At 32.0% G+C, this 27717-nt stretch overlaps 1 protein-coding gene and 1 long non-coding RNA gene across 3 annotated transcripts; both read right to left on the reverse strand.

Moving 5' to 3' along the window:
* Positions 1–1248: 1248 nt before the first annotated feature.
* Positions 1249–6170, reverse strand: LOC136275173 (uncharacterized). The gene is made up of 3 exons (XR_010713701.1): positions 6109–6170; positions 3856–3906; positions 1249–3400 (listed from the first exon to the last, which is right to left on the reverse strand). It is a non-coding gene; the product is annotated as an uncharacterized lncRNA (long non-coding RNA).
* Positions 6171–16865: 10695 nt separating this feature from the next.
* On the reverse strand, positions 16866–27065 carry LOC105320341 (rho guanine nucleotide exchange factor 3). 2 transcript variants are annotated; one of them, XM_011418251.4, is made up of 15 exons: positions 26912–27065; positions 25681–25756; positions 25319–25390; positions 23280–23369; positions 22766–22942; positions 22486–22548; positions 22269–22365; positions 22016–22092; positions 21571–21727; positions 21408–21466; positions 20538–20579; positions 20273–20374; positions 19539–19607; positions 19150–19333; positions 16866–18810 (listed from the first exon to the last, which is right to left on the reverse strand). In XM_011418251.4, exons 1-15 carry the CDS (start codon positions 26941–26943, stop codon positions 18254–18256), a joined length of 1854 nt encoding a protein of 617 aa, XP_011416553.3. In that variant the 5' UTR covers positions 26944–27065; the 3' UTR covers positions 16866–18253. The 2 variants fall into 2 exon arrangements, with proteins under 2 accessions (XP_011416553.3, XP_011416554.3); XM_011418252.4 differs by lacking the exons at positions 25319–25390; positions 25681–25756; positions 26912–27065 and adding an exon at positions 24503–25164.
* Between the last annotated feature and the right edge of the window lie 652 nt (positions 27066–27717).

Raw genomic sequence — 27717 nt, forward strand, 5'->3', positions numbered from 1 at the left:
ATCACTTCAAAATAAAAAGAAATTACATTAACAAACATTAAATTATTATAAACTTAAAATGAACATTAGGATGTGGGGTTTTTTTCTCGCACTGATCTTCTAAAAGATCATATTGTTTTTGATAATCATAACTAATGTATCCTTTTATCATATTATGTTTGTTTACAAGCACATGCAATAAGCCAGTTTAAATACGTTATACATTGATCTCCATTATCAATATATACAAATCACATTCGTTCTTGTAAGCTCAGTATACCAAATGAGAAGTAAATTTGCTGCATACTCAAAATAGAATAATGGAGTTGCTAAGCGATGAAGTTTATGTCATATTTGGATAATTCAAAGCTTCCGAATTGTTCTTTGTGTGTAAATTGTCGATATTGTCTTATGAGAAAAAAAATTCTCATCTACAGACTGTTTATCAAGTTAGCTGAGAATGCAACGGGTTCTTTTTCAAATTAAACTGCACAAGGTTAAAACAATCATTTATTGTATATAAAAGTATTAATTATTTTGACTAAACCCTGAACAATTTCTTTTTCAAAGTGCGTTAATATCGACGATATCAACGCACTTTGGAAAAAAAATAAAAAAAAATTCAAAGTGCGTTGACTTGGTCCCAAAATTAACGCACTTTGAAAAAAAATTTCAAAGTGCGTAATTTTTCAACAACGCAGCCCTGGTGGTGTGACAGGGGTTTTGGATGTAGTGTTTCAGTATGTTTTGGTTTTTCAACTTTAAACGTTAAACGAAGTGTTAACTTTTAATGGATTTTGTTTCTAATCACAAAGTATAATTTTGAACTTATTCTTAATTCACCAGGATTATTTCAAGTCCGTGTTGCTTTATCACAATAAATTAACAATCTCATATAGAAAAAAAAACTTACTAGTCCGTATTACTCAATTATAAATATACAGTCATATACAAACACATCGAAAATAAGTACGATTTTCTCTGTTACTGGTTGATTTATATCACGTGGCAATGGACTCTGCCTATAGTTTTCCTTTATAATTACTTCTTTGTTAATAATTCCTTTTTTAAAATAATGATAGTCGGTTTTAATTATCCGATTAATAAGGGACCATTGATATGTTATGGGATTTCATCCTTTTACATAGTAATGAAAGTCTAAAGCAATAAAATAAGAAATAATATCTTTATATCTTTTCATTGCAACAAACTATGTGACTTAAAAACTTGTTATTTAAAAATCATTATTTAACTTTAATTTAATGGGAGTATAGTAACTTTAATTGCTGGTAAAACACAAAACGTCTGGTACAAAAATATCAATTATATATACATTGCTCATAATAATTACATACACAATATTCCTAAATAATAAATTTAAAAAAACAATCATTATAAATACATCTTTTTTAATTATTTTTTTTATCACTGATTTCGAGTTTTTTGCATTTCTCCAATTAAATTATGCATCCTCTCTTCTGTAGCAGACTTAATTTTGTTTTCCTGGTGTTCCTCAAGTGATTTCTCATATGCATTAAAAGCATCATGAAATCTGCCCGATAATTCAAGGCATATTCCTAAAATTTGCCATGATATCTCTCTTAATGGAAGGGTTAAATAACTGGAGTGTTCATCCGTCAGGAGGACAGAAAGTTCCTCCAAAGTAGATTGAGCTTTTTGTGTATCAACATACCGGTAACAGAGAAATTCTAGCATGCATGCAAAAACAAAAGGGGGTATTCGTATTATGGGCCATGGATATTTCAAACTATGTTTTTGCTCTGTCACTAACTCATCAATATAAAAAACTCTACAGAGGATCACAACAGAATGGGCGAAAGTTTTCCTCTCCACTAAAGATAACGAATTCCCTGTTACCCTATCACTCCTATCAGGTATGTGTGCAAAATGTATCATGGATGGTTCTACCAACAATCTCTTTGTTTTCTTGATGATAGCTAAAGCTTTCTGATGGTCATTTTTCTTGTAGTAATACAATGCGCCAAACAATAGATCAGACACACCTCCATATTCGACGGATAGCTTTATTGCGCGAAATGATAACTTCTCTGCTGTATAGATATACTTATTCTTGCTTTGTTTAAGGGACATAATATGGAAAGCCATATGTTGAAGCATGAAAATGGCTGTTTTTTGTACCATAAGAGCTTGAATCTGGGTCAAATTAATACTTAATAACTTTTTAACATTCTTCAATGTACATAAAACGGTTTGTAAATTGAAAATTCTCAAGCAACAACAACCTTCCAGGTGCATGAAGAGTTCTTCAAGAAGAGGTTTGTTATTGTTAGCAATAGGTTTTGGTATTTCATTGGTAAGACTTTCTGATATATAGACCTGAATCGAAGGACACTCTAAGAGGCAAGAAAATCCAGTTTCATACATTGTGTACAATTTTAAGAAAAGTTGTCGTTGAGCATAACCGTAAATTTTGCCCCAAAACATGTTATTTTCAGGGATGAAAAAATTTGGACAAACGCCCTCATACACCCACTTTATAACAAGTTTTAAACAGACCCAGAAGCATTTCAAAAGATTTTCTGGACAGCACTCAGGTAAAGAGTTATTTTGACAAGTCCAAAAAAGTGCTGTTTTCATATGATATGAGCACAATAACTTTACGTCTTCATTCTGGCTTTCGTTAATGGCTTCCTTCAGGAACATTTTCATTATCCCATACAACAAAAACTGACAATGGTTCATAGCGCATATTAAACTATTTTCTGCCTTAGAGAATGAAACTCTCCATTCCGCTTGTTCATGATTTCCTTTAGAGTGACCTATTGGTACGATATGACATCCATTTCTGACTATTTCTTGAAGAAGTTCAGGCTTTAACCACGATTGGCATCTTTTTGTAAATGTTAAGGCAGATGGAGGCCAAAATTCACTGATTATACATATTACAATATCAAGGTCAAAAGTGTCACTGAACATTAAACAGGGACCATGAAGCCAACACTTTGGAACACGTGATCCCATAATCGATTTCCAATAACTGCTTGGAAGGTACATTTTACCATTTTCCTCATAGTCATCATGTTTTGGGAGCATCTCCAATAAACCATATCCTGGTGGACTTTTAGATGAATCGAAACAAAGTATATAATTATCACACTTGTAATGTTCTGATTGAGAAAATCTCCAGATAACTTTGATACAATCCATCCAAATCATTATATCAATGTCAGACCCTTTCAAATTGAAACCTTCCCGTGTGCTCCCACTAAAATTTTGAAAATACCGGTATTTCTTGTTTTTGTCGAAGGCATATGCATGTCCAGTAAGGATCTCATTGATGTCCATGACATCCCTTCTTAATGCAACATCCTTTGAGGTCCCAAAGAATTCACACATTGCAGCATAAACGTCTCTTGATGCACGATGTTCATACATTATGCTGAAAATTAAAAAAAAAATGTCTTTTTAATCAATGTATGCACATACTTGTCACGTTACATTTCGAATGAAATATTATTTTTAATGCATCTATATTCCCCAAAGGCATATAATTATATGTACATTTACAGAACCAATATGCATGCTAAAATATATTGATATAGTACTTAATTGCATATGCATTATTCTTATATTACACCTATGGGAGAAATAAGCAAGAAGACAAAAATAAATCGAAGACAAAAAGAAAATCAATCTACAACAAGAAATAAGTTCGCAGATATCAAATTTGTATTCAACTGCTGGTTTAATGGAAATAAATTTTTCTTTAAAAACTCAAAACTGATAAATATTCTTAAGACCCTGCCTTAAATAAATGTGTGTAAACCTAAAATTCTATTCATTTAAACAGTTGAACATTTACAAACCTTCTAAAAAAAACTCAAATATTTATACCTTTGCATGTTTGTTTTCCTACGGTGAGCTTCAGCGCAAGGGTCCAAACATCTAAAACAACCAAATTTTAATACAATGACGCATGATTTCATTATTTATTATTTAAGAAATGAAGTACGTGTTTTCGTGAATGTTGCAGAATAACCTCCGAGGTCGAGAAATGTTGTTTTGAAATATAAAAGCCGAGGCGTTAGCCGAGGCTTTTATATTTCAAACAACATTTCGAGACCGAGGAGGTTATCCTGCAACATTCACCTAAAACTGCTGAATTCACAAACAAAGTGAACATTTGTATACCGATAACAAACACAGGCACCTGACGTTAGAAATTTTTTTTTACAATAAGATTCCAAGAACTTTGACAACAAAAAGACTTGTCACGGTCGCCATTTTGATTTTTAAGACTTATCTGACACGATTTTCTTCATTTGTGATTCATGCAAAATTAATAGGTAAAAATAAATCCGATCGCCATTTACTACTTTTTGGTATAAACTCGTGCATCACCTATACGAATTACGATACAACCGTTCCTTTCATTAAAAATCATACTCCGAAAATCAGCGACATAAATAACAGAGATTGTCAACTCCGCCATTAGCGTTCAAATGTTACGGGACCAACCCTACTTTGAGCACTACAAGTGCAACAGCAATCTTGTATAAGTCATTAAATTTGAACCTGATAGTAAACATGAACATGAACCTGTAAATATTTTAAGCATGTTTTATTTATGAAATATTTACAAAAACTCTTTAATTAGTTTTTAAATAACTTTTTTAAAACTTATTGACTTTTCACAAAGTAATGGCAATGCATTACTTTACTCATGTAATGGTAATGTAATACATTACTTCAAGAAAATTAAGTAATGGTAATGGTAATTTAATGCCCTAATTCATGAAGTAATGGTAATGTAATGCATTATTTTACAATGTAATTCACCCTAAGCCTGATTCCAACTAAGCCGGAAAACATGAACATTAACATTTAACTTGGTTCTTCAATCGATTAGATTGTATATATTATATGATATATAAGTCTTCCAAAATGTATAATCTATTATTAATAATACATTTTGCTTACAATGCATTGTTTAAAATTTAAATTCAGTTTAATCAACTAAAGAGCCAACGAACAAGAAGGCAAATTCAGAACTGTTTTTATTTTCTTTGTACGAACAGCAGTCATACCGCAAGTAGACTGGAAGCCAATGAAACACCTATTTAATTTGTAAAACATCTGTGTATAACCCGTCCCGATTTTAACTTCGGCTTGCGCATGACGTTTGGTAGTATTAAGGTGAAAGATTGTCAAAATAAACGTCACAACTTTTCAAAAATGGCACATTGCGTTTGGGAACTTTAATTTCGATCCCACCATCAACCTCTTTTAATGAGCTCGTACACCAACTGAATCGTCAACGGCGCTGTGCATTCAGTTACGTAACTCATTCCACATTTGAACCCGAGCAAGAATATTTTGATCAATAAAACTATTTGTTTATTTTCTAAATAGATTTTTGTTTATACACAGAGGACTTAAAAAGATTTAATGCGTGTTTTTATAATACATATTTACTGAAATGCATGAAAACATTCTGCACTATTTTCTTACGCGTAGACTCAATTCATGTGTTCTACGCGTGCCTTCCGGTTTGAGACTTCGGCTGACAGTAAACCAATAGACGGGGTCACGTGACCCCGTCTAAAAATGAAGTGAAAATAAGAAAATGAACAGTGAAATTGAAGTTAAAGTTCCCACCCCCACATGGATTAGGATTTTCATGATTTTTGCTCTTTTTTTGCGTTTGAAGATTTTTTTGGGATGAGTGTGCCCCTTCCCCTTGCCTGTAGCCCTTTACATGTACATATTATACTGGCAAAACCTTAGAAAAGAGTGCAGTGGCACCTCCTACCCTTCTCCGTCAAGTAATTTGCCCCAAAAATTTTGACAAAATATGTTTTTTTCTCAATTTTTGAATAATGTGAGCTATATAAATTTGTACTGATACCATTGAAACATACAATACTTTAATTCAATTAAAATTTAAAATGGCATTTTATATAATCATTGATGTGAGCAAACAATATCACTCCCTGTAAAAGAAAAACCGGACAAAAGTTACCTTGATTACGAACATGTGACTTTGACAATGAATAAATTATTCCCCAAAATATGTTCGATATTTGAAATTATACATCTTTTTAGAAAATGTTTGATATACGAAACATATGTAACAGTATTACTTACTCTAGTTTGGAAAAGAAAATAATGGTGTACGCCAGTTTCTATCCATATCAGGCCATTTAAATGTTAACATTTATCATACATGTATCAATAAAATTTGTCATGTGTTTAAGTCAGATCTAGATCAAAGTACATGATCCATATCTAAAACTGAAAATCGTCTGATATTATATATACAGAAACTGATAAATCAAAGTAAATATTTAAATAGTACATGTACAGTAAAGTCAAACACATGTAATAACAACGATTTCAAATACTTATACTTCAAATACAATGTACATTCCGCGGGGCAACATCGATCACCTGAGCAACAATACTGCTATCTAGACATGTATGTAAAGTACACGTAAATTTTCTTTAAAAGCGTAGGTAATCACAGATTACAAAACTCACCGAGACGAGGCATCATCCTTATGAGACATCACCTTTATGAGACCACCTTTATCATATTATATGAAAATCATACTTTATGATCTTGGATATTCATGGATTCTGTTTTGACTCAAAATCATATATCATCTGTTAAAAAATTGTATGATAATCATATGTTCATATGTTAATCAATATAATAATATAAAATTAAATATTGCATCCTATCATACTTACAATATATCATATAATACAATAAAATACTGTAATAAACAAAGATGATATTGTAAATATGAAAAGACATTGTATTGTGTTAAACCTTATTGTATTTGATCACATAATACAACATCATTATATATAATACAATATTGTATTATATGATACAATATCATATTATATAATACATCATAACATTGAAACATATGATATTATATTGTATAATTTAATATGATATTGTATTGTATGATATTGTATAATATTTGATACATAATATGATATTGTATCATATGATACAATATAATTTGATACAATATTGTATCCAGGCTTGGGGTAATGCTAAATGTAATGGTAATGCATTGCAATGCATTACATGTTTTCAAAGTAATGCTAGTAATGCGTAATGCCACAAAATTAGCATTACAAGTAATGGTAATGTAATTCATTACTTTCCAATATCTAGTGTAATGCTGGCATTACATGGCATTACTTTGCATTACTATGCTTATTTATGAATGTTCACTTTAAAAAATGTGATGAATACATGTAAATGAATAGTTGAAATTGAATTTGACTAAATTTATTTTTTAAGAAGAAAGAAATAATTCTTGAGATAAAATTTTTTAATTGTATTATTAAAAAAAGATTTTCAAAATTTTATTTTTGAATTGTTAATACAATGTATCACTAAATATTACAGCAAATTTTCATAACATTTTTAAGAGTGTTGTTATTAAGAGTTTTTAATCATTTAAACAATTTACTCCAATTAGTTTGCACTTCAATAAGAAATGTGTCAACAACACACTATGCCCCCAGGATAATCTAAGTATCAAAACAATCTATTGTTATAAGAAGTGCTAAATACCCCAACCCCCTTCCCTTCGCTATGTAGAAGACAGACATGCACCTTTAAAAGCAAAATGAATGCACTGTCCATCCATGATGAAAATCAATATCACTTCCAATATTATAACCCATTTGAAAATAATTTTACTTACTTACTCTCTCTCTCTCTCTCTCTCTCTCTCTCTCTCTCTCTCTCTCTCTCTCTTGTATATTAAGTACACTGTACATTAGTTTGGACTGATAGAAAATACAAGATTCATGTATTTTTTCTATTATTGCACTTAATATATCTTAAGATAAGGATAGTCAAACAGTACTTTTCAGTCCAAGCTTCGACTGCTCCTGTAAAACATTTATTTATTATAGCTGGGAAGATTACTAACAGGATGCAGTTAAAAGATGAACCCTTTGAAACTTTGATCATAAAGTGCAACAGCAATCTTTTGTCTTAAAGTGTTCTCATTAGAAAGAAATACATTCAAATACAGTATCTTAAGAAATATAACTGGGAAAAACCATCTGTTTATGAATTATAATACAATTAAGTGTCCAAAATTATAAAGATTTGTGTAATCTGGGGAAATATCTCTATTTAGCTTTTGATAACCGCAACATTATTCCATAAATTGTTTTTTGTTATGCATGTAATTCTGTGTCTCTATTTCGTATCCTACACTGTATCATGCCAAATGTCTATAGATATCATTTTACTTATGTAATATGTTGTTCATAATGCCACAAGATGATTATATATTGAGCAAATAAAGAATGACTCTTGTATAGTCATTGAATTTGAACCTGATACTGAGCATGAAGCTGTAGATATGTTAAAGAGTGTTTTATATTTGAAACATTTGCAAAAACTCTTTATTAGCTTTACTTTTTTAAAACAAAGTAAGGGTAATGGTAATGCATTACTTTACTCATGTAATGGTAATGTAATGCATTACTTCAAGAAAATCAAGTAATGGTAATGGTAATTTAATGCCCAAATTCATGAAGTAATGGTAATGTAATGCATTACTTTACAATGTAATTCGCCCCAAGCCTGATTGTATCATATCAAATATCATGTGATAAAGTAAAATATTATACATGTATAATACAATATTATAAAATATTAAAAAAAAAATGGATGCAATATCATATCGTATCATATAACTTTTTAGAACATAACATATGATATTATTGTATCATATTAAAAAATAGTGTTTCATATCATACAATACTCTATCAAAGGAATCATGTTATATCATTTAACAACAACCACATCTTTCTATCAAGCAGGTTTAAATGAGGTAGGAGATTTCTTTAGCATCCTTGATAATGGAGATCAGGCTCTGCATCTGAAGCAACCTCTGCGTTTCATTTATAATATAGTTAAATCAACTATGCAAGCTATCATCCATAAAACATGTGACCTGTTCCAAAAAACTAAACCTCATCCAGCATCCGTAACCTATGGCTCAGATTCAGCATCCAAGCCTGTCAGGTGCATCAGTATCAAAAGACGCACCAACCATACAAGTTTGGTGAAGTAAGGACCAGTAGTAACTAAGATATTATCATCAGAGGGCACCTGCAACAAAAACTTTAACCAGCTCTTAAAACCTTTTCTCCTCCATCATCCGAAACCTAAGCTCAGATTTAGCACTCAAGCCTGTCTGGTGCATCAGTATTATAAGACACACCATCCATGCAAGTTTGGTGAAGTAAGGACCAGAAGTAACTTAGATATTGCTATCAAAGGGCACCTGCAACAAAAACTTTAACCTGCTCCAAAAACCTTAACCTCCTTCAGCATTTGAAATTTAGGACCCAGATTCAGCATCCAAGTCTTTCAAGTCCATAAGTAGGTCCAGATGCATCATCCATGCAAGTTTGGTGAAGATAGGACACGTAATAGCTCAGATACAGGACCTGCAACAAAAACTTTAACCAGGTCTGGACGTCGACGCCGACGCCGGTGTAACGACGAAAAGTGACCTCCGTAGAATATTGGCCCGGGGGTCAAATTTCTACGGAGAAAACTGACCCAGGGTCAGTATTCTATGACAAGTAGGGTCCTTTTTCTACAGTAGAAAACCATTCCAGACCTGTAGATCTACAACCCCCCACACGTTGAAAACTGACCCCCATAGAATTTTGACCTGACTTATAAACAACATAGAAATAATACAAATTAAAGGCGATACATTTAGCATTCATGTTTGGTAAGTGTCCCAGGGTGGTGGTGGGGGGGGGGGGGGGGGGGCAGTGAAATCATCTGAAAGATTAGGCCATTCCAAGTTGTTTAGCGTCCGCGGATGGATTGGTTTTGAGATGTAAAAATTATTTTAAGAACACACACACACAATTGTTGTTCATAAAATTAGATCACTTTTTCATATGTCGGGCTCAGGATCGCATTTTTAAATCCGGATCAGAAATCAAATATAACAACATTCAAAATGGAAATCATATATGTTATTTTTGTTACAAAATGAAGAAAAACTTCAAAATATATAACAAATTTTATTTTGTTGAACCTTTAAAAAGTTGTGGGTTTTTTTCCTAATGTTTGTGGGTTTTTTTCCTGATAGAAAGACAGGTTTTTGAGTTTTGGGTGGACGCTAAACAAAGAAAAAACTTGCAAAGGCCTTAGACAGAACTACCGTTTTACCCTTTTACATTATACCGCGGTATAACATCATTTTGAACAAAGCGATGTCTGTGTTTATCTTGAAGTACTTGTCAGCCTGCTTTGTGGCCTTGCCCCTTCACTAAGCCTTTCTAGGGTTGTGGTGTCCCCGAGGTATACGCATTATGATGTGCTCGCATGCGCTCCCTTTTTGCATTATGCTCGTTTTGCTAAATAGGCCCCACTATTATGGTTGATGATTTAGTAGACAAACTTAAATTTTATGACTACGTTTTACATATTTTTAGAAAAAAAATCCAGCAGGCAGATGTGAAATTTCGACAAATAACGCGTATTTTTTTTGTATTTTTTAATGTCTGACATAAAATTCTACTCTAATCAAAAGGTAATGATTAATGGCTTCGCTAAATCAATTATTGGAGGATGCAATTTTGCAGTCATTCACTAATGATATATATTAGACCGCATGCTGTTTATCTGACAGATGAATTTTGCTTAAATAAACTGATCTATACTGAACCGTCAAGTACACTGCAATAATGTAAAGCCACCCCTTTCCCGACTTTCTGTATGCAATATGCAACACGTTGATGATGACTTCGTTTTTTACTCTTTCTTTGATTGAATTTTCCATTTTCACAACATATTCATGTACAAACGTGATATACTTCGTAAATTAGTTGATACAATCATATTGGAAAACTTTTGACTATTTGAATATTTTATACTGTACAAATGTATAGTCCGTGTGTAGTAAAAGTACATTTTGAGAGAGAGAGAGAGAGAGAGAGAGAGAGAGAGAGAGAGAGAGAGAGAGAGAGAGAGAGAGAGAGAGAGAGAGAGAGGGGGGGGGGATTGTTTACATCTGTAAATAATATACAGTAAAACTCGTTTAGTACGAACACGAATATAGCGAATTCTCGGATATAGCGAAGTTTTTTGAGTCCCCGGTAAAATTCTTAACAAATCTTTGCAAAATTTTACGGTTATAACGAATTATAATATAACGAATTTACGGATATAGCGAACTGATTTTGAAAAATAACAACATTTCACACATTTATAACGAATCCCTTTACAGTTTGAAAAAGTTTGGGCTACCATTTAACAAAATAATTTGAATAAATTTATTGTTACATTATTTTTTTAATTCACAATCCGATTATTAAAGGCATCAAAGTAATCTATTTTTATTTAAGTCCTATTTAACAAAAATTATTGTCTGGTGAAAGAAAACATGCATATATAGTGAATTCGCTATAGATATTACGAATTCATTATATGAATATAACGAATTACAGATATAACGAAGGAATTCCATTGGTCCCGAGGACTTCGCTATAACCGAGTTTTACTGTATAAGCCATATTCACGCGATAGGACCCTGTTCTACATGGATACTTGAAAGCGGATAAAGAAATAAAAGAAACCCATTGCAGTTCTAAACAAAATAGAAAAAAACACAATAAAGAAACAATTTTTCCTTATATACTACACCATTAAAGCTTATTTTCTTAAATTCCTTACATCTACAATTTTTCATAAGCATATATTTTTAGGTTTTTAATTCACGTATATTTGGATTAGCGTTTCTTTTATATTTACAAACAAATATATATATTGCCTCACAATAAGAATTTCCAAGTTTAAAAAATCATACATTTCTCTATTTTTATATTTTCTAAAAAGAAGTACATGTACATGTAATTATTGTTTATCAAATGTTATTGATAAAAAAATGTGTCTCAAAATATATTCTTTAAAACCAGTCCATTATTCTGTTACAACAGTACATTCATAATCTATACTACTATATTAAAATAATAGACTCGAATTTTTTAGCTTTAATACCGATAAATCGGAAGAGTACTGTCTTTTCTTTTATATATTTTAAACATCATTGGTACTTGAAGATTACCAATTTGTTTTTATTTTTTCTCAATCAGGCTTCTTTAATTAATAATCAACGAAAATTCCTCAAAAAATTCCGGAAAACATCTGAATTTTTTGGATTTGATAACCTTGCGCATGCGCATTACATTCACACCAAATCACTACAGGCTCTTTATTTTATGTTTCCACAATATCATATTTGCATGGATAAATTTGAAAACGATAAAACAAATGTGTGTTAATTTTCATTGGAAATTTTTTTATGTTCATCAAAGAAAATACGGGAGATAACTTTAAGACAGTGCATTTACTAGAATTTGAATGTCAACAAGATGTGTAAAAACGTTGTTGAAATTAATATGTTGATTCTGCAATTATAGATTTAAACTTTTCGAGGAAAGGTATTTACAGCTTCAAAATGGTTTTTGTGAACACTTAGACTGTTATATTCAATGCAACTTAATTTTCTCCAAAACCGTTTCGGAGCGATTCAGCAATTTTCTGCTACATTACGGGTATATGGGAGGCATTTCATCGTCGGATTTCTATCCGTTACACTGCAGTGTAACGGATAGAAAACCCGTGGGTTCCGACGATGGAGGCATTTTGACTGTGATGAAGGCATTTCCCGAAACACAGTTAGATTATTCCAACTCAACAGAGTGTAGTGAAATTAATAGCATTATTGTAGGCTTGAAGTTTTGTTATGCAAATGTCAATATATACGGTGTTTCGATGTATATATTTTGTAAATGCCCGATGTCATATGCAATGTCAACCCGTGCACGCACGGGTAAAAGTCTAGTTAGAATTAATGTTAAATACTCTCTTCATCTCTTTTACAGAACGTTCACACATGAGACTCTGCTTTTTTGTTTTGAAAAGATATTTATTTGTCGGAAAATTCTATGAAGAATTTGGAACTGTAATCAATGTAATTTTGATTCTTGTGTAGATTTAAAATGGAGTTCAAATATTTTGTTCGAGGTTTCTTGTGCATTATTATGACCCTTTCCTGTCCATTTTGATATAGATGTACATGTTTCTCTTTTTTTTTTTTGTCTAATAATAAGTTGTACATAACTTTCAAGCCTTTACAACTAAAAGTAAACAGTAGGATATGATTAGGGATAACAGGTAATATTATTTAATGATTTGTAAGTTTGGTAAATATAAATCTTTGTGTTTGCAATCTAGTCCTTACAGCAGGTCTTATACTTCGTTTTTTACTTATCAACAAATATATCTTAATAGATGTTATACTTTATTGACACTCAGTTATGAGATCACTTTTTCGAGAAAAGTAACAAAAAGCAGCTTTGTTTCTACTTTTAGAAACTGCTAAAACTGAGTATGATTGTCTGGGAAACTTGTATGGTAAATCCAAGTAAAGTTGGGATTAGTAATGTTTATATGGTTTCAAATCAAGCATTTATTATTTTTTAAATGCATTCTTTTTAAGCCCGTTGTAACATAACAACACTCAAACCATAACAATGGTACATGAGGTGCAAAAACAAAAATATTTACAAATGTACAAATACAGAGTCAAGTTAGGAAGAGTACAGAGTTAAATAAATCGATCTAATATTTTTTTCAACAAATATGGACAATTTTTTTAATGAATCAATGTCACTGGTATTCATAAGGTTCCCATATTTATGAGTGTTAACATTTGTTGAATATTTTTCCTAAATTAATTTGTTGCAGAATAAAGAAAATGCCTGGCATTCCATTATATAGTGGTATTCGTCACCCAAAGTGTTTTTATTACATAACGAACAAATTCTATGACATATCTCTATTAATCCATCTTCCAGTTTCAATTGGTAATTTATAATTACAGGTACTAAATTTTGTTAATAGGGATCGTAAATCATTTGGAAGTTTTTTTAGGATAAATTTCCTGTCCAGTGCTTTTCTTAAAGACATTTGGGTGCATTTTCTACATTCCTTAACCAATCTTGTAAAAACTGATTTATGAGCGTTTCTTTAAAGGGGCATGGTCACGATTTTGGTCAAAAATTATTTTTTCGATTTTAATGTTTACAATGCTTCAGAAAGGCATTTTTAATAGGCAACTAAAATTTGAGTGTCATTTGATGAGTCATAAGCGAGTTGCAGAGCTTACAACTCATTGCTATGTAAACAAAGCGTTTGTTTACATTTTGAATGTTGAAGTGAAAATTCCAGTTTTAAAACTAAAATGAATGTGTTAATCGTTAGGAACTGTTTATTTATGCTTAAAATGAATAATAAGATAGACAAACCAGCTTTGAAAAGATTTTTTACTGGTATATTGAACCTATGTAAACAAAAACAGGGCACGAGTCTTGTTTACATGACGAAGAATTGTAATCCCAGTGTCTTGCATAAAACTCAACGACTGGCACCCAAATTTCATTTGATCATTAGAAATGCATTCCTAAAGCATTGCAAATAACAAAAACAGAAAAATAAAATTTGACCAAAATCGTGACCATGCCCCTTTAACAATACATTTTAGCCAGTTGATACTAGAAAAACTTTGATCCAGACAAAGAAAAGACCACATGAGTTAAAAATATCTCTAACATATTTCAACCATGGGTGCATAAACGAACCCTCAGAAAAACATTTATAAAAATAGCGATACATTATAAGCTTACAATCGTGTGTAAGTAAAAGTTTAGCCCAATAAGTTATTATTCGTACCTTGATAACATATTATCAAAGGGTATCGTCCAGTTTCCCCATAAACCATACAATTTGGGGTACTAGACTTAATATGCAGAACAAATTTCAAAAATTTTAAATGAACTTTCTCTAATAAATATCTGTGTTTTCGTAGCCCCACACTTCACAACCATAAAATATGATTCGGCTAATAACTTTATTAAACAGATCAAATTGACAGTCGATTGGTAAATCAAAATATCTTATTTTTCTAAATACTCCATACAAAGCTTTTAAGGCTTGGTCAGTTAAATGTTTTTGCGTACTTTTAAAAGATCCACTAAAAGACATAATAACACCAATATATTTTAACTCATTCCCAATTTCAGAAGGTACATCTCTGTATAAAAAAAATTCTTTTGTAACACGACCTTTAGAGAAGATTATTACTTTAGTCTTTTCAATGTTACCTGAAGGTTCCACAGATCACAATATTCAATAATCGTGTCACTTATTAAATTTACCTATAATAGCCCTCGACCACCTTCCCATGAATACCCAACCCCCCTAAAAAAAAATCTAAGTAACAATAATTCCCCCCCCTCCATCATTACCACCATCCCTGTATCCATCCTAAGGAAAAGGAATGGACCAAAAACTAGTAAACATAGAATATGTAATAAAAATTTAGTCAATATTCTACGGGGTCATTTTTCTACAACCCACACGGAGAAATATGACCATAAGACCATAATTTCTACGATGTTTTCCAAGTATTCTACAACTGAGTGGGTCATTTTTCTACGTAGAAAAATGACCCTCGGTCAATATTCTACGGGGGTCACTTTTCCTCGTTACACCGGGGGTATAGCATAAGCTCCCCTTGACTTCGTCTCGGTGAGATAAAAAAGAAAAGAAAAACTCCACCATATTTCAGTCCATATTAAAGACCTTTATAGTCGCTGGGAAGATTTTCACGACATTTTCATTATTTTCTTTTTATTTCTATTAAAAACTTCACCCCCGTCCCCTTATTGTGGTCCAACTCTACCCCATGATCATACCGGTAATTTGTACAAACTTGATCTACAAAATTTGAAGATGCTTCGACACAAATTTCAGCCTTTCTGGCGAGGTCATTTTTAGATAATTTTTAAAGTAAAAATTCGCACACCTATCCCTGGAATATATAATATGATACGGGAATCATGATTTGAACAACTGACGATGATTTGACACAAATTTCAACCTTTCTGGTCTAATATTTTTTTTTACAATTTTGTTTTTTAAATTTATTTCATTTAGCCATTTAGACGCATATTGTCACTTGTAAACAAGCTGAAATGACCACGACTAACTATAAGAATGTAACATTGAATGCATTTTTAAGAAATTAGATCTTTCCAGGGTGCAAGGGGGTGGAGTTCAGATGCCCCAAACCCCTCTAAATCCGCGCATGGGTAATAAGGAAAGATTGAAGGTATTGTTATGGGTGATCAAGTTTATTGATGTTTAGAGTGTCAATTTTTTAACTGACTTTTCGTTTCAAAACTCATGCTTACAACATAAATATTATAAAATCCATCAATTTCTCTTTTCAAAAAACAAGACTCAATTTCTCCTTCACTTATGAAAATTACATATAAAACTGACATTTTCTTAGAAGAAAAATGTTATTACCGTATTGTACCATAGCTTGGCGAGTTTTCTATTGTTAAAAGTGTGGGTTATATGTACATAACCAACAATATTATATGGGGTAACTACTACATGTTTAATAATCTAAGTTTATCACTACTAAGTTTGTCAGTACTTTTCTAAGTTTATCAGTACCATTAGTAAAAATGTCAGTACTTTTCTAAATTCTAAGTTTATCAGTAATGTCAGTACATTATCAGTACAGTAATTGTCTAAGTTTATCAGTAAAAAATGGGAAAGTCAGTACTTTTATGACATAGTAGTGTAATGTAATTATTAGTGCTTGGCTCACTGATATCAGCAGACTGCTAAAAGTAAGCTTTCGGACTGCAACAACAAATAATGACTTTGCAGCAGTATTTTACTTCCATGTACATGAACTTGTTTTACCTTGGTTCAGTAGTTGATGCTGAAGCAGATATAATCAAATCCGAAATCAATTTCAAATTCTTTATTCTTTGCCATATTTCAAAGTTCATTATCTTTCAAGTGCAAATTTTCAAAACGCCATGAACTGTTACAAAATAATGCTACAAAATTTTACTTGGATAAATTATTATCCAAATCCAAAACTTACAAATAAAATGAAAAATGGGTTTAAGACCATACAACAATGCTTATAATCTATTCTCATAGAATGCTTTGTAGCTTTGAATAAAAAAATAAGTACTCATTATTGCCCTTAGATTACAATAGTATACTTACCTGCCAATCACATGTGACAAAATAAAGGGAAAAGACAGCAGAAAGAGAGATAAGAGAGCAGAAAGAAATGAAAAATATTTACAACTGTACAGAATACATCAAAGTACCCAGTACAGTATATACTACTTAAAAAATAAAAGTGTGGAATATTAAACATTGACAGTTCGTCCATGTGTAGTGTTACATAATGATATGCTATAAATCAATTATAAAATACTTTTTTTTCAGGTAAAAATAGGTGAAATATTTTGATACAGGTAAAATATTATGGTGACATAAAAGAACTGAGGTTAATTGTACTGGGCTATCACGAAGAAAAAAATAATTTTTAAAAAAAATGAATGTGCTCCATGTAATAACAAGCAGAATGCAAAATGAAAAATATTTCAGGGAAAAAGTTGAGAAGCAAGTGTCCTGTGTGATTGATTGCATAGAATTGTCAATGTATGATAAGTTACACATCACAAACACATTGCACATGATGAAATGGTGAATAAGTAATAGTAATAGAACATTTTTCAATACATGTCAAAAGTACAAAAAAGATAACATTTACATGTACAATGCACCATCACATAGATATATGTATGACTTGAACATATCATTGTATGAATATAGTGGAATGACACAGTTGTGTTTTTGTACAATACTACAAGGACTATTTACAGTTGACAGTCATATACCATATACAGGGACTAATAAGGGGGAAACACCAAAACTCCATAGCACTACTCTTAGGTAAAGTGTTAAACCTCATAGAATATGAATGCAAGTGCATCATGATGTATTTATTGAGGAGAAGATATTTTGCATGTTTTGTGACCATGATTAACACAACCTAGAAATGTAAAAAAAAAAAAATGATAAAAAGGGGGGAAATAAGGAAATGCTGCCTTTTAAGCTCAGTATTTGTATCCAACACTGTTACCCTGTACATGTTTGTTTCTTCTCCAATTAGTTTCCTTGAGTAAAGGAAAGAAAATGAATTCAAGAACACAAAAGCTTCCTCAGAAATGCGGATGGCACAAGTAGTGTTTGGCAAATTAAAAAGTTCTCATTAAAAATGTCCATGACTCCAATATCAGTACTGGCAATCCACAGAGAATACTAGCAACTCATTCACTTCTTGCTCCCCGATTTGAGATCCGTCTTAGATTTCCTCAACACTTTCCTAAGAGAGGAGGAGCTCTTCTTGGACTTTAGAGAGGAAGTGGAACTCTTCAGTGAGGACACAGAGCTTCTGAGAGAGGACTGGGAATTCCTCATTGAGGAGGTGGAACTCCTCAAAGAGGAAGCAATACTTGACAAGGAGGTCAAAGAATCCTTTCTAGTGACCTTGAAATTTTCTTTCCCTGAAGACTTCCTCTTGCTCTTACGTGAGTTTTCTCCTGGGGACCCCTCGGAACTTAGATCCTCACTCTCCTCCTCGGACAATGATTGCAGATCAGCCTCGGGGAATGGCTGCAACTCAGTGTCGGATTCCGAGGACTGCCCCACAGGGTCAGGGCGCAGGCCCAAGGGGTCCTCATTGGATGTGGTAGCTGGTTTCTTTACAGTTTTTAGAATGCTGTTGAGACACTGCAGCCACTGTCTCTTGTCATGTTGATCAGTCGCTATCAGAGTGTGAGACTGACCTTTCCCCCCATCCACAAACCCCACGCGCAAAACATTCTTGGCTGAAAAATAAAAATCAGGGAATATAATTAGGATTTACATTTTGCTTATTTAATCATAAAAAAAATCTTGAATAAATTCTGATTTGACTAAGAGCTGAAATCATTGGATAATTTTTTTTACATCCATAAAATTCAAAATGTTAAAGTTCATTTCCTCTTCATTATTTTTTTTCAATACCATTCTTTTCTAGGAAAGGTTTTGGAAGCTTACCAAATAAACTCATAATATCAGATAACAGCCACAAAAATTATTAAAACATAACAAATGCACCAACCTAAAGGATACGAGTGCCTGTGTAAAATCAATAAAGCACTCTTTGGTTTAAATGCTTCACTAACCTGTCTGGCCAGATCCAAAAGCACTTCTGAATGACCCCACCTTGACCTCTCCATCTTTAAGATCTTCAACAACCAACTCCTCCACCGGGATTGGTTGTCTGTACACTTGGTAACCTTGGTGACCATTCTGAGTGACCAATCGGGTAGCAACAAGCACTTTGTTGAATAGGAATATATGAAGTTTCTGCAATAGATATATAATAACAAATATTAATTTTTGGCACGGTAAAGAAGACTCAACATTTTTTTGGATGTCATTAATGATAACACACATTAAAATCCTGCAAAAACCTTGCACACGATTTGAAAGAATTGATTTGTTATGCAGTTCTTTAAATATTTTTATTTAATAACCACTAGCATTTTTTATATTATTCTTGGAAACTTACACTGCCTTTGTTGTTCTTCAAGCTCCCATTACAGACAAGCATGGTTGAATTTTCCAGAGCTTCACATTTCTACAAAATTTTTTATTTAGGATTATCATAATATGACATAAAGGACTATGTGCGGTATTGTCAAATATCTGCCCCCGATTTCAACCAATTTTTAAATGGTATCGTATGAAAATGAAATCTTCACATATCATTGTAAAGAGGATGCCTATAACTTTAATCTTGATTTTAGTCATCATTGCTCACTCACTGTTTATCTATGACGTCACTTAAATGACTTAATTCCCGCAAATTTTGCATTCGGAAGTATAGAGCGCAGGTCTGCTCAAGTGCGATTTTAACATATGTTTTTCTTCAGATAGTTATACATATTATATTATACTAAAAAATGGTACTTGAGCAAGCCTGCGCTCGATGTTTCCCAGTCAAAAACCATCGGAAAACACCCATATTTTGCTTAAAAACATCAATTTATCAAAATAATGCAATATTCATGACGTCATTTCTACATTATGACGTCACTGTGGTGATAACCTTTTACACCTTTATTTCCAATATGATTTTAACTATCTTTCACCTTATTTTAAAGCTCTTTCTAAAACTTTGATTTTGGGGGGCAAAATTACATAAAACCGCACTTAGTCCTTTGACAATGCAGTGTCTTAATTCAGAAAAATAGACAATGTTTAACAAAATGCTGTAAGACTATTGCATACAGTTATTCTTACCTCTTCTTCATACAGAAAGGAAATCCTGCCGGCGTAATATTTACATTTGGCTTCTCCTGTCTTGTGATCTGCCTCTGATATAATCTTCTCCACAATCTTAATCTGCAAAGAAACATATTCCAGTGTTTCAAATATGTTATAAAATAATTGTTAATATCTAAGTCTGTATGACTACATGATATATATCAGCGTTTCAAATATTTGATAGACTTTACCAGTCTGTACAACTATAAGACTGTTAGATGATAAATTATGTCTAACTTACTGCTTCTAAAAGGTACTCCTTATCTTCATCTGTGTCACAGGTCTGAAAGTAAAATATCAAGTAGTCTTTATCCAGTTTAACCACTACATTTACAGTGTTGTTAAGTACAGTAGTAACAATGATATCAATCAGTGCCTACTCTTCACTAATAACCTATCAACCAGAACAATGCTCAACCAAGATGAAACCAAAAAAAAAACATGCACAAAAGTAAATCAATTTTTACAATTTTTTTCTCTATGAAATGAAGTTTCTGAAATTCTCTTGGGACTTGGACTTGGGACTTGGACACGATTTAAGATCAAAAATTTTATTTTTATTTTTTATGTATAAAATGGTTAAAATGGTGCATTTTAAATGATTGACCAAAATATTACATGTTAAAGTCAAGTTACAAGCGAGATACAGAGGCAATAATTGACAGTAATGTAAATAAAGCTCGAGTCTTATAGTTGTTTACAAAAAATATAATGTAGAATTTAACCATTTCTTAGACAAAATGACATGTAAAAACAATTTAAACTAATTCAATATCTTCATAAATACTATTATCAACAAAAGAAAGTTACATTTGATTGAAACTTACACCAATACAACACATATGTAAAAATGACAATATTGGAGCTTTGTTTACAAAACAAAGAATTATGAACTCTGTATCTTGCTTATAACTTGATATCTGAGTTTCAAATTTTAACATAGTATTATAAACTTCTATATTTATCAGTATAAACATTGAAAATGGAAAAATAAAATTTGAAAATTTTAAGTCAAATCATGTCCAAGTCCCTTTAAACTTCTAGATAGAATGAGAGAAAGATGAGAGAGAATCTGGAGAAGAAATGGATCGAGAGTTATATATGTACTTACATATTTGTGAATAGCTTTCAACAGCAAAGGGTATTTGATGAATTTTCCCCTGGCTCCATCTGAAAAGTTGAGAATATAAATTCAAGCACCATGCGGAAGCATCTTGATAAAACACTTTATTATGACCATTTACCCACTATTTAATAATTTTTTATTTTGTTACCTAACAACGTCCAGAGATCCAGTTTGCGACTGAATGGAGAATCCTGACACCGCTGTAGAAAATCGTCAACGGCAGGGTCGTTCTTCTTTTCATCCAACAAGGCCTTCCCAAACACCTGGTTGGCACAAAATGGAATGTAGTCCTTCAGCTTCTGCACCTGTAATTGAAGAAAGTTTTAATATGAAACAAACACCATTCCTTGACAAGAATGAACTAACAAAAGAGAATATTTCAAAGATGAAAATAAACTTCTACTTTTACTTTAAGAAATCTCACCAAAAAATAAGATAAGATTATCCATTTTCAATTTTGGACTCAGAGCGCATACAAGTTTATTAAATCATATACAAGTAAAGACATGTAGATATAAATCTTTTAGGATATTTTTTTTATTAACACCAGATAAATTTCTAAACTTGGTTAGATTTATCTAAATGATGCTTACCCAATCCACCAATAGAGATCCAATGTCTCTGGTGGTCCCGTCGGGTAATCTCTGGTTCTGTAGACCACTAGCAAGCTCTGAAAGGTGATCAAAAATTAATTTCCAACATACTGACACAAAACAAGAATAAATAAACCATGTAGAATGTGGCAGAAAAATCTTTCTGTTTCTACTATGCCTATCTTTTATTTTATACCGTAATTCTTTGTGGTAAGTTCTCTCTATGATTTAGGGGTGGGGTTTTTTTTTATACCTTCATGAATTGGAATCAGCTTATCAACTGGACCAAAAATCTGTTCCAGTTCCCACTCCGTCATCAGCTGTAGCTTCTCCATGGAATCTCTGTATGTCTGCAATAGACCATAATAAAACTCTTTAGAACATCCACAGAGGACTTAGACTTATGGTAAATTATGACTTTCCTTAATTTAATTATGTTTGATGATAATACACCCACAGCTTTGTCTCACCTTTTTCACAATGGTTAAATCCTCAACCAAGTCATTTTCACCTTGATACAATTCGTATATTGCCTAGCAAATAAAATTAAAATAAAACAAAGTAAGTGCCAATTGCAAATTTTGTCTTTGCTTTTTTTAAGAAATCTATTTTTAACAGTTTAAAGATAAATGTTTTATGCCTTATGTGCACTAAGATCAGTACTAGATTCATCATGAACAAAATTAAACCTTCAAGGACAGTGACAGGTTTTTGTTTTTTTACAAGAAAATTTCAATTCCCTCAATGTACCTCCTGTCTCTTGATGTCCCTGTGGGTCAGCTGTATGGGTATATGTCCCACCGTGCTCATCATCTCGCTCCATGTTCGACTAAGTCGCCGCTTGGCCGGGGAGGGCTGGGGGGCCTTGTAGGGGGTTACATTATGTTTGGTGACAGGGGATGGGGGGACTTTGAAACTTATGGATCTCTAGAATTAAATCATTGAAAGTTAAAAATTATACATTTTGTAACCAAAGAGGTTTGAGTTTAGACTAAATCTGAGAAAAATAATGGTTTTATACACAAATAGATAGATATATATATTTCAGTACGAATATATGCCTACAGGGAATTTTTAAGCAGCTAATAGGTGCAACCGTCATATGGTTCTTTTTACATATCTCAAGGGATAAATTAGAAAAATGAATACATTTATTCTTGTATGAATTCTTTTTTTCCCCTAACAAGCCCAGTAACTTTAACTTGGATATTAGGATAAAACTTTCTCTGCAATGAACTGAATCCAACATGTAATAAATCTGTACCTGAAATTCTTTTTCTTGTTTGATAGACTTTGACGGTGACAGAAGGTTGGCAATGGAAGAAACTCTAAGCATAGATTTTCTAAGCTTTTTCTGCAATTAAAACAAGCATATTAAATAAATAGTTTTACTACTAAATTTTTTTAAATGTTAAAATCAAAACAAAGATTTGTTTGGGGTTCTTAAAAAGGTCATCCCCTTTTTAATCCCTTCAATGTAAATGTTTCCTCTACATATGAGGGAAAACAAGCAGACTTTATCTTAAGACAAGGCCCTGCTCTGGTGCTAAAACTATTCCGTTACCTACTGACACACCTGTGCATACAGGTAAATACCTGACATTGCTTAGTTGATAGGAGCTGGTCTACTCCGTGCACACTCTGTCAATAATACTTCCTCTATTCCATTAGATTTAATGTCCTTATCAATTCACATAACTTTAGGATCACATCATGTTTTATTTATCTTACCTACATTTACTGGTACATGTATTTCTTAGAAATTTTAAGGATAGGTCATCATTGGCTGCAAGTTACAACTCCATTTTCTTTTTTACATACATTTTCATTATTGTTACCGTACTTTATTTATAGGAACAAGAGATTTTGAATGAAAATATCTTAATTTCTAAACACCATTTGAAAAAAAATAATTCATGGTAAATGTTGAATATACTTTGCTGTTTAGTTTGACAAAAGGCCCTTATGCAAGAATAAGAGGGTAAAAAAAAGACATTTTTTAGCAATTCTCAGTTCTCTCACCGATCAAACCTTGAGTCATAACTCTCATCATTGATCAGTTATAGGGTTGATAGAACCATTTTAAAAAAAACCATGGACTTTCAGTAGGACAACTACTGGTATCTATTTTTTGCATCAAAACAAGTTAAAAATGACACTGGTCATACTGGTTTCAAGTGAAATATACATCGATTTCCGAGTCTAGCTAAAAAACTAGACAAATCTTGTTGATTTCAACGAGCCATGGCTGAGTGGCATCACATTGCTGTTTGACACAACTACATAAAGTCCAAGCTCTTGTTCAAATAGTTTTTATATCTTAAGACATACAGAAACCAACCTTCTATTATACATGTATAATAGTACAAGTAAAAATTGTTGGATGGGGGTATAACATGTATCTATCTTTCACGAGTTAACCAGGGTTCATTAAAGAAAACACTTATATGAATACGACTGTTGACATTTCAATGGTCTGCGCAATACCTTAGGTTGTGGTGTGTACAAGGTTTGTGTGAATAAAGTCTCTAGTTCTAAGACACAGCAACTTGAAGAAGCATCACTCAGCACTTCCATTGGACAAATATTTTATATACTTTACAAAAAGTCCATGCACTAACTAAGTTCATTGAAAAGACACATCCTCAAATGTCAAACAAATATCTCTGAGACATGTACAGCATACAAAATGTGTCACAAATTTGGCTGACATAAAAAATATGCTTTTGTTTCCATTTTAAGGTCAGTCAGAAATTCTCACAATAATCACATTTTCCAGTACCTTTAAACACAATTTTTCTCCCTCAAAAAGAATGAAACTTTTCTCAAAACATCCATGTTCAGCACATAATCTCCCCATAACACACTGTATTTTGACTGCATTGTCATTGTTTTGAAAGTTATTTTTTTTCAATGACTCAGAATAACATGTCTAAAAACCTGGGTCCTGACATCAAAGTAATCCCCGATACATGGTAAAACACACAGTGCACATGTGTCCCTCTCACGGTTACCTCCGATATCAATGGAAACCTCTTTAAACAAACATGGGCCAGCACCTAAGACTGATAGGTTTGTTTATTGAAAAAAGGTGAAAGTTCCATGTTCAGGGAGATAAGAGTTTCCTGTGGATATACATGTACAGGCCTTCTTATGGTAGCGTTTCAGGAGTAATCATTATCAACATTAGATTTCTCTCTCCATGAATGATTTAAAACAAGGCATAGGAATTACTTTTCCCTAAAATGATTTACACAAATTGCATAAAAAGCTTATCAAAATTCAAAATGGTTGAATACCTACCTTGGATTTATTTGGGTCATAGCTTTGTATACTGATGCTGTCTTCATCTGCTTGTTTTCTTTTCCGTTTCCCCTGAAAATAAAATCCACTTACAATTAAGATTTAAACCTTAATCTACGATCTATATCTTAATCAAGTACCCAGTACCATAGGGACCCATAACAATATCTGCTTAAAATTAAAATCTTAATCTATAAAGTAAGTACCATAGGAACTCATTTTCTTTTAAATCAAAAATGTCTTATTGCAATTAGTTTGAAATTTTTTTTAATTTCTTTATTCATTAAATAAAGCACATTAAAACATCAATGCCACTAATACATAAGACATTATGCCTTAATATGAAATATCAAAAGGTTTACCAGTTTAGGAATATCAAATCCTATTCCTATTATTGAATGTCTTCTTGATTTTTTCTCATCTTTTACCTCTGGAAGCCTGTAAATTAGAAATGGAAAGTTGTGCATGATTTTTTTCTAACTATATAAAGAATCAATTGAAGGTTGAATGTAAAATGGCCCTTTTTAATTACCACTAGCATCTGAATACACATGTACCAGTATTAATGCATCAGAACAATAAAACCTTTTTAGTTTTTAATGTGTCCAAAAAAAAGCCTTGTGTTCAATGTAAAACCATTACATATAGGAATTCTCTGACCTATAGTATAATACATGCAAACACTCTTCATCTACATCAAACTTTCTCTACATCAATATATGGGGCATAGATTTTCTCATATCTGCACATAGCCTTGTACCGCTTTTAGATGGGGACATTCATGATGCACATGATGCAAGTAATAGTTATGTTTTGACCAGAACTTTTATGAAGCATGATAAGTGCTAATGCAAGACATATTTTGATAATGACAAGTATGAAGAAAATGTAAGCAAGTTTGCCTGACTATTGAGGTTAAGACTCATGAAAGAAAGACAAACATAAAGATGACTCTTTTTCAAGTAATCATCAGCAATCTGGAATCAAATTGACCAAAGAGATTCTCAATTACTTCTTATTGTAATTTAATTAATCACAGCTAATATCAGTGCAATTATCTACTTTTCACATAAATTAATATCTGTGATGCACATGTGTATACAAGCGTTCATAACATAATGAATAATTCTTAAAATAAACTTGTTCATATATTCATCATATAATAATAATTTTCCCCACAACTTGTTCACATGAGCAAATAACCAGATAATATACTCTGTATTTCCCACTTCCTTGCAGATTTAAAAATTATTTAACCCAATATATCGCACAGGAATGGAAGCCACGCGATTTTTTTGCATTCTTCTTCACGATTGCAAAGAATCTCTCCGAGATGAGATGGCAAAGTCAATGCAAATTCTACTGCATTTGTAAAGCTTATTCATTATTAATTAAATACAGATAATATGGAGGTAGAAACTCGATAATAAGTAATCATAATGAAACATATTTATGTGTAACTGATAACTTTAACAAGAATGACCTATTAAACTTTATTACAGCAATCAACGCTTGGCCTAAACCATATTTTATTAATATTTGTAGTCAAGAAATTTAAATTTGGAAGACACAAAAGATTTGAACAAAACTTACCTAAATACGTTCTCGTCTTCTGCTGAAGGCATGTCTATTTTATCCCTTACCTGCTAAACCTACGTAAAATAACTCAACTTTTGAGCTTTGTTTTGAAAATGGCGGCGATGTAAACGGGATATTTCGGACTAATCAACATTAGTTTGACTTATGAAATACAACCAATCGGATTACAGCTTTCTGTTATGGCGTGTCTAGCATAAAAAACCGGAAAGAACTTTTATCCGGATTATTGAACAATGATAAAAAAGCTATCAACAAAATATTTTCAGCACAAACTAAAACATCTCACGATACATAAAACATACAATTTGTTTTTAAGACGGATTAATCGATAAAAAAGATTTTATGTGTAATAATATTATTTCCGGTGTGACTGTTTGGACATCTTCCCAAGTCAAGGGTTTCTGATCCGCATAGCTTAGCTTCTCGATCAGAAACCCATGACTTGGGAGAGATGTCGTTTGGAAGGCGAATTCGGAGGCAATATTGGGACCAGAAATTCTTTCACTGGTTAGTTTATTTGTTAAAAACGATTTCCTTTTTTCAAAATCAGATTATGATAAAAATGACCTATACCTTGTATTTAATTATTATTTTCATTAAACTGAATTTGCTGTGAAAAATCTCCCTTGGGCTATTACTTTATTACAACAATTAATTAATGGAAATTAATTTATCTGAAATGCAAATGATTTGTAACATTCTTATTTTAATCAGGTAGTTTAAATAAACTTCAATTAGAATATGATTCGTTTAAAATTTATTTTCTTTATGTATACGTATTTTTTTTTTTAATTATTGGT

Source organism: Magallana gigas, chromosome 4 (assembly GCF_963853765.1).
Source record: "Magallana gigas chromosome 4, xbMagGiga1.1, whole genome shotgun sequence".
NCBI lineage: Eukaryota > Metazoa > Mollusca > Bivalvia > Ostreida > Ostreidae > Magallana > Magallana gigas.